The sequence below is a fragment of the Cyprinus carpio genome, chromosome A6 (genome assembly GCF_018340385.1).
Source record: "Cyprinus carpio isolate SPL01 chromosome A6, ASM1834038v1, whole genome shotgun sequence".
NCBI classification, from domain to species: Eukaryota; Metazoa; Chordata; class Actinopteri; order Cypriniformes; family Cyprinidae; genus Cyprinus; species Cyprinus carpio.
In genome coordinates, this window is record NC_056577.1 from 5,890,742 (window position 1) to 5,899,440 (window position 8,699).

The following is an 8,699-nucleotide window of genomic DNA, read 5'->3' on the forward strand; positions in this document are numbered from 1 at the left end:
TTCAGCGTCTAGCCCGCCGCTGACAGCTTTAACTCTCTATGAACTCCATTAAAATCTCAGAGCGTGGAGTCAGACAGTGAACGACTTTACGATCACATGATTACAACAGCAGCGTCCAAACACACTGCTCCGTCTCAAACAGAAACACCGGCCAGCCGTTCTCTGCATTCATCAAACCAGTGTTCACATGTACGAAATGCAGTCAGGAACAGAGAGAGTGAGGTGTGGTGGCTGACCTGAGATTTGACGACCATCCCGGGCGGAAGGTCCGAGACGAACTCCTCGAAAGCGGCACGCAGGTGCGCATGCTGCAGCAGGGCAGACGAGGCCTGGCTCTTGTGGACCAGAATCACCTGGAAGCCGTGGCGATGCCGCAGGTCACTCAGCTCACTGGCGAAGTTCACGTCCGCTGCGTGAAGGACAGAGAGAATGACTCGATTCAGACCCATATTAAACAGAAGGCCAACTTACACTGTTTTTACTAGTCCATATTAAAAAACATTCTCGTGTCTAGTCTATGTGAAACCAGTCTATCACTGCGTGTTTGCTGTTGGTTCAGTCTAGTTTTGACAGCAGCAGCTCAAGCTTTCACACTTTTCCACATATGGTGCAAGTTCTTCTGCTGTTCTGGAACAGTGTCTGTCCTGCGTCCCCCTCAGGCCCTCAGCGTTACTCAGCGGATCACGTGTGAATGAGGACGCTCATGTGTTGACGTTCATCTGTGTGACGTCAGAAGTTCAGAACAAGAACCTTCCGCGGTTTAGTTTCAATAAATGTTTAGTTTTGCTGGAGGAAGTTAAGCTGATTTATTTGATCTATCATATCAAGCACTTTCATCCACAGAGATGAAGGACAGTCTGATTTGTCATCATTTAAGCCCATCAAATATTTTTAACCCCGAGTTTTACGTTTGCAGACACGTACATGAAACAACGATGACTGTGGCGGGAGCGGCGTGCGTCTCTGCGAATCGCCGGAGGCTCTGACGCAGTTTGTCATCTGCTGCATTTTTGGCGGTGGCATTAATGTGTGCGACGGTCACCTGAGCGGGAACAGAGCAAGCCGTGAAGAAACACGCTCTCCTGAAGAGACAGAAGCACGTGAAACATCAACCACATGAACACGCACGCACCTGGCAGTTGTTGAGCTCCTGGATGACGGCCTTGTTCTCTTTGTTGATGTCGCAGACGCAGATGAACTCGGCCTCGCGGTGTCCCTGGAAGAAGCGCTCTCGGAGCCTCTGCACCACGGTCGCCGCCGAGCGGCCGCTGGGAACCGCACAGTTCTCGATGTCCCAGAACACCCCGATGGGCGGCAGCGCCTCCTGCCCGGCAGTCTCCGGAGCACCTGAGGACACAGAGAGCGACACTCGTACAATTCCTGCAGAATACACACCACGGGCACGACTTCAGAATACAAGTCAAAATGTGTGTCTGGCGCGTGCGCGGACCGTATTTCTGTGTGGTTTTGCTGAGATGGACCCCCAGCAGACCCTCGGGCGATGCGCCCGTCACACCGCAGCCGTTGCACACAGGGACGGGAGGGGGAATGTTCGGCCAGACCTTCCCCGAGTCCACATGTAAACTCTGAAAGCAGAAGAGACTGATGTTAGATTTCACTGAGAATCCACACGAGAGCCCTGCAGCGGGTTTACCACGTTTCTGCCTCGCCCTCTGCTGTGCTTTACTGAGGAACGAAGGATGTGCTCCCAAAAACACAAGACGACCAACCTTTCTCCAGCAGTCCTGCAAACAGTGAACGCCCTTCACGCACGGCGGCGCACGCCCGACACTCAGGTGCAGCGCGCTAGAGCAGAGGTGAGAGGGTGAGGACGGGTCACCGTGAGAGAAAGGGTGCTGCTGCGCTCTGTGGCAGTGACAGACGCCCGACGGGGCCGGCTTACACAGAGCACAGGTGTGCCGCTGCCTCAGCCCAGCGCAGCAGGGCCCTCCGGGGCCACTCTGAGCCACAGACGGGGGGTGTGCAGGGGTGTTTGTCTGAGAGACACACAGAGGAAAACCTCCACCGGCTTCACTACAACTCTGCTGCAGGTGGATGCTGGCCTCGCAGCGGGGACACACGCTTACACTGAGGCTGGCCGCTCCGAGGCTGTGGGGGGGCGGAGGAGGAACGTCCTTCAGCTCCAGGACCGGCTTACGGACCTCCATGGAGTCGCTCTGGAGACACACAGACACAGCAGCAGGTGTAAACCCTCAGGAGCATCTCAGCAGGTGAGCGAACACCTGAGCACCGCACCTGTCTGACTCCAGACCAGAGAAACACCAGCAAACACACGAGACGCGCCGCCAATCAGTCGAATCAAAGCTAATGACGCTCACATGAGACTCTCAAGAGCGGATTCTTCACACGCTGCTGTTTTCTCCAGGGTTTGTTTTTGTTCCGCGCGCTGCCTGTCAGTCGCTGTTTACGGTTTCCTGGAACCATTATCAGACACGAGATACTCATTTGTGACGAATAAAACTGACAATTTATTGCATTTCATGAGAAATTTTGAATTAAACTCAGCTTACCTTCTCGCGCCGGGCGCAGTGTCTCCCTGGTTACAACACTTCCGACTGATCGGTGCCGTAAACCAACGCGGATGTCGTAAAATTATCATTGTTTACACCAGAGCGGAAGTGGTTTGCAGCGCTTTTTTTTCTATATGTAAAAAAATATATATGAAATGTATCTAAAAGGGTTACGTTTTTACATTTTGAAATGAGGCGAGTAATTTACTGTGACAGAGAGGAAAATATGACGTTCAAAACTCATTCCGTTCAGCATTAAACGATTCTTAATCACTAGATTCAGCTCACGTCATCGTTTATTAATTAATGATGTAATGAGGCAGTGTTACAGTGTTACAGAAGGCCAATACACTGAATGTTCACGTGTGCGGCTGTTATTAGAGGTGAAGTGTTTATTAAGGATGACACACACATATGAAGAAAACACCCTCATTACTGTAAACAGAACTGAACACAAGGTAAAGATGGTTAAATACATGAAGTAAAAATAGAAGACGATTCTAAACAATAATACATGTAAAGAGCTAATTTTAAAAAGCTAACAAGTAAATCTAATGTGATTTATGAGCTCAGTTTACTAAATTAATCATCTAGTGCTCAAAAACACTATACTTTATAACTTCTTTCATGACAGCTGAGACGATAAAGAGTTAGGGTTAGATAGTAACGTGTTATTTGGTGTTTCACATACATGATTCACAGCAGCTGGTAAAACACAGAGACAAACACCGGAACCAGAGAGGATTCAGAAACGCTTCAGTGGCCTCAGATCACGTTAACAGTAAAACAGTTCAGGTTTATATTTAAAAACGAAAAAACAGGATTCCTTAAATACAGGGAATGTGAGCATACACAGTAACACTATCCTGCTGTACAATATACAGTTCTAATCAGTCACAAACATAGGAGACGCTATATATTTCTCAACAACATACAGAGTGTGAAGAACAAGCATCCGTCGGTGAAGTCAGAGCCACAGCTGGAGCTTCATTACGGCCACGCACACATTTATAACAGCACATGCTGACCTCTAACAGAGTCCTCTACAGTCTTACAGCTTCAGTGAGGTCAGGCGTGCGGTCAGGGGGTCGTCTCGAGCTCACGCCCGCTCGCCGCTGTGGATCCTCTGGTGCCGCTTCAGTTCTCCCGAGCGGAAGAAGTTCTTGCCGCACTGCGTGCAGTGGAAGGGCCGCTCGCCCGTGTGGATGCTCTGGTGGCCCTTGAGCCGCTCCAGCCGCGAGAAGCTCTTGTCGCACTGGTTGCAGTGGTAGGGCTTCTCTCCGGTGTGGATCCGCCGGTGCTCCTTCAGGTGTCCCGACTCGGAGAAGCTCTTCCCGCACTGGAAGCACTGGTAGGGCCGCTCGCCCGTGTGCGTTCTGTGGTGCCGCTTCAGGTCGCCCGATCTGAAGAAGCTCTTCTCGCAGAGCGTGCAGCGGTGGGGCCGTTCTCCGGTGTGGATGCGCTGGTGGCCCCGCAGGTGCCCGGAGTCGGAGAAGGTCTTGCCGCACTGCAGGCACTTGTAGGGCCGCTCGCCGCTGTGGATCCTCGTGGCGCTTGAGGTCTCCGGAGCGGTAGAAGCTTGGCGCACTGCGGACACTGGTAGGGCCGCTCGCCCGTGTGCATCCTCTCGTGCTGCTTGAGGTGGCCCGAGTCGGAGAAGTTCTTGCCGCACTGCAGGCAGTGGTAGGGCCGCTCGCCCGTGTGGATGCGCTCGTGTCTCTTCAGGTCCCCGGAGGTGGGGAAGTTCTTGCCGCACTGGAAGCAGGGGAAGGGCCGCTCTCCGCTGTGGATCCGCTGGTGCCGCTTGATGTCGTTGATCCGGAAGTATTTGCCGCAGTCCTGGCAGTGGTACGGCCGGTCCGCCGAGGGGCGACTGTGGGTCTTGGCCGGATCCGAGAGAGACAGGCTCTTAGGGTTCGATCCGCCGCAGCAAGCCGTGAGACACTCTCCGGTCTGCTGCTGCAGGTGCTGAGCTGTCAGGAGAGAACGAGACGCATGCACACAGAGTTAACCGCAGTCCGCTCCAGTTTCAGACATGCATGCTGGAAACACACTAATCACATTCCCATGTTATCCAGCATCAGTGATGATGAACTGTTCACGCAATTAAAGAGCAGCTGAATAAATGCACTGGTGGACAATAATGGGCGACTAGCAGGTGTTTTAAAGATCTAATTAAAGGGACTTCTGGTGCACAGAAGAAAGTCAGTCAGCACATCTGACAGAATGATGATGATTGGCTGAACGTCCCTCTAACCGACCACACGCCGTCAATTATGACTTTAAAACACCCAAAGACAAAACTTACTTATTTTTCATTATCCCATATAAAACTGAAAGGGTGTTAATTCTTGCATTAATAAATAAAATACTTTAAGACCTACTCAGAGTTAATGCCACGACTACAAGCAGAAAAACAGCTCAAGTTATGAGACTGAAAATGATAAGTGTGTGTGTATTAGAGCTGCACGATTAATAGTTAAAAGATCGTTATCTTGATGCAAACACTCACGTAACCTCATCTCTAAATGACAACGAGTCGCCTGTGTCTATTAAACCTTTGATAAAGCCCTCCTGGAACTTTTATTTCTCTTTCAGTTCAGATATAAACATTGATGTCTATGATAGCGATCAAAACAATCACCTTCTGAAAGTAACTGGTGCTTCAAATAACATGTGTGTCCATCACATTATTTCACCATTAAGTGGTTTTCTGATCCCTAATCAACACCGATTCTTTCAGTAATGAAACATCAAATCATTCTTTCAAACCCATTTTTCATCATTTTAATATTAAAAATGGGTTTATTAAATCTTATTTTTGAAATATTATATATATATATATATATATATATATATATATATATATATATATATATATATATATGCACACACATATATATTTACAGTTTTAAAAATTCATTTAAATTAATTTAACACTTTTAAATGGTGCAAATTAATATTTTGTTGCAGCTTCTAGTAAAGTATATATTATTTGGTTTAGTTCGGAATCTCTACTCACTCTCAGTGATTTCCCGGAATCTGCGCGTGCGTTCACACCATAGACTATAAAAACAGGTTCACACACAACCAGTACAGGTCCCGTGAAGACACGTGATATCAGGGTGTGACGTGTAATGTACGAGTCGAAAACGATAGGCACGTTGATTTTCAATTAAGCTGGTGAACGATCTCTGCTTCGTTACAGTTTACACATATTTGTTTCGTCGCGAACGTTGATCTGCCTTCAGAACACACACACACACACACACACACACACACACACACACACACACACACACTGAAAGAGTCGCGCGATAACGAGCGTCATCACTGCTCACGGCATTAGATCTGGCTTTTGTTCACACCGCGCTCGTTCCGGGACTGAAAACGGCAACGTTACTAGATCCCCGACCCGGAATCAGTCCCGGGACGTGTTTGCGTTCACACAGAAGGCGACCCGGCAATGTTCCGGAACCAACGTGCAGTGAGAGAGAGTGAGAGAGGCCTTTATCTGTGCAGTAACATGAGTCGATCTGTTGTGGTCGCAGGCGTATATTTGTTATTAATCACCAGACGGCGCTGTTTTTGACACTCTCGAATCTTTGAATCTCTTCCCGAAACAGTCGGAGGAAAGCCTCAGTGCTTCATGAAGCTTCATTTGCCCCTCACTGGTGTGTGTGTGTGTGTGTGTGTGAGTGAGTGTGTGTGTTCTCACCGAAATGAAAGAAGTCCTCCACACTCTCGTCTTCTTCTTTGACTTTGACTCCCGGCTGGCGCCCGCAGCGCTCGAACGGGTCTGAGGACAGAAACCTCGCGCTAGAGGAGAGAGACTGGGGCAGTTTAGTGTTTGTCGACAGAGCCTGGGGCAGTTTGTTCCCGAAGTCCTAAAACAGAGTGAATAACATCACACACACCGCGGCCGCGTCAACCGGGACCGACAGCAACACAAACACACACGCTGCAGATTAAACTCAGCAAACAGCGCCTTCATCCCCGCTAATCGAGCAGAGCGAACCCTTACAACCGCGGAACACTCACCAGATCCATCCTACTCGTCCATTTGTGTAAATTATCAACGAAATTCATCGATGAGCAGGAGAACAAGCAGAAATTTGATATTCACCGGAACTCGCTCCTGTTTTCACGAGCACAATAAACAACAGCGCCACCTGCTGCAGAGGAACACACACACACACACACACACACACACACTCAGTGAATGTTTGAATGTTTTCCTCATGATTTACACTGATTCCATGTCTTTGTTGATAGAGTTCACTTCTTTAAAACTCTGTCACACATTAGTTCATCTCTGTCCCGGATAACACTGTAATCATACGAGTCTCAAAATCATCTTATTCTACCATAACATGACAAACTTTCATCACCAGTGTTGTTACACTAGTTACTGTAATAATATTACTTCTTGCAGTAACTATAATAATAATAATAATAATTCTTTACATGTATATAGCAGTTTTCTGGGCACTCACGCAGAGGGGGGGGGTCTCCTCGTCCTCCAGCAGTGTGCAGCACCAGGATGAGAACACACACCAGCTCACTGCGGGAGAGGAGACAGTGTTTGGGGATGGTGAGGAGGCCAGGATGCCGGGGGCACACTTCTGCTCTTTTTGAAGGACATTCTGGGATTTTTAATGACCACAGAGAGTCAGGACCTCGGTTTAACGTCTCATCTGAAGGACGGTGCTTGTTGTCAGTAGTGTCCCCATCACTACACTGGGGCGCTAGGACCCCCACAGAGCACAGGGTGAGCGCCCCCTGCTGGCCTCTCTAACACTCTTCCAGCACAGACTAGTTGACCCAGGAGTCTCTATCCAGTACTGACCAGCTTCGGCGGGTGACCCGTCTCGGGCTGCAGCGAGATATGGCTGCTATTAGTAGTGTAACTAATTACTAATAAGATTTCAGTAATAATTCAGTGTATATAAAACAGCTCATTACTTAGTTATGTTATTTTTGATGTCTCAACTCCTACTGATTTGAAAGCCAGCAATCCAATAATTCCTAGATTTATTTTCATAATTTTCACATGAAGTCAGCGGTGCATCAGGATATCTTGGAAAAGCGTTACACTGCTTTTGTCCGGAGTTAAGCTGATCTGAACACGGCTTGCCCACCCACATCCCTCTGATCCACATATTAATACATCCACATATATTAAAATTCTTATGAACTTATGTGCTTTCTTTTGATAAAATACTTCATGAAATATAATCATATTTGGGTAACGGAGAAATCATAGCTACAATTAGCTTCAAGCTACACATGACAATTAATACGACACTTTTATTTAAAAGTCACTATCAGTCACTGAGTGTTTGTAAAAACTGCGATCCAGTGATGAGGCAGAAATATACTGTAACATTTTAGAAGAATTCAGTGACGAAGAAACACAATTAAAACTTCTGTGGGACGTGAAGGAAAGGTAATGTAACTAGTAGTATAACAATTCACTGTTGCCAGAAAGGAATAAATAAAGTAATGATATTACTTTTGAAAGGAGTAAAGTTCAAATAATAAAATACATTTTTGGAGTAACGAGCCCAACACTGTGACACTGTATCATTCATGACCACAAAGAAATACAAGAGTGTGTCTTTATTATGTTCATTACTGCAGTTGTTTTGTCTTTGTCTGCATGTGTTTCAGTTCTTCAGTTCAGTGTTTGTGTCGTTCCTCTCACGGTGGATCTCTAGAGCAACAGCCAGGTTCTGATGGAATATCTTTCCTCACGGCGTATAGAGCTCTCTGTGTTTCTCCGGCCGTTCACAGCATGTGTTGATTGTCTCTCTTTCTCTGGTTCAGTTTTTTATTGTAAAAATCATTTGGATCAGCAATGGATTTCCAGTTTTGCTGCATACAAAGAGAATTCTGAAAGTAAAAAATAAGAACATAGAGTAAAGCGAGTACAGTTTTCTCGTCTTCTTCAGGTCTGAGCCGTCATCATCTGCCTGACTCTCGTGTGATGGACAGCCGAACATGTTAGGGTTAGTCAGCATATATTAACTCATCAGATGGGCTAAAAACAACACAAGCTGGATAGTTGTGACCTGCGGTTTCCCATCACCACCACCGCACACACGTCTGTACACTGAACTGATGGATGGATGGTGTATATCTGTCTCTATGAACATGATGAAGAGC

General features: G+C 47.3%; 2 protein-coding genes across 9 annotated transcripts in view; both read right to left on the bottom strand.

The window, feature by feature from the left end:
* LOC109080691 (meiosis regulator and mRNA stability factor 1-like) overlaps positions 1-2,664 on the bottom strand; it is a 31,069-nt gene extending 28,405 nt beyond the window's left edge. For 2 of the 8 annotated variants that reach the window (XM_042757642.1, XM_042757638.1), the window contains exons 1-6: positions 2,532-2,664; positions 2,257-2,435; positions 1,451-2,177; positions 1,133-1,347; positions 925-1,042; positions 237-409 (exon numbers count right to left, since the gene is read on the bottom strand). In XM_042757642.1, coding sequence (XP_042613576.1) covers positions 237-409; positions 925-1,042; positions 1,133-1,347; positions 1,451-2,168 — 1,224 coding nt within the window. In that variant the 5' untranslated portion in view covers positions 2,169-2,177; positions 2,257-2,435; positions 2,532-2,664. The remainder of the gene's footprint in view (positions 1-236; positions 410-924; positions 1,043-1,132; positions 1,348-1,450; positions 2,178-2,256; positions 2,436-2,531) is intronic. The other 6 variants (XM_042757645.1, XM_042757643.1, XM_042757641.1 and 3 more) reach the window with 6 other exon arrangements.
* Positions 2,665-2,809: 145 nt separating this feature from the next.
* LOC109080697 (zinc finger protein 239) lies at positions 2,810-6,728 on the bottom strand. The gene is given in 5 exon segments (XM_019095727.2): positions 2,810-4,078; positions 4,080-4,109; positions 4,111-4,504; positions 6,250-6,418; positions 6,573-6,728. Coding segments are annotated over 5 exon segments (1,089 nt in total). The 5' UTR covers positions 6,621-6,728; the 3' UTR covers positions 2,810-3,630.
* Between the last annotated feature and the right edge of the window lie 1,971 nt (positions 6,729-8,699).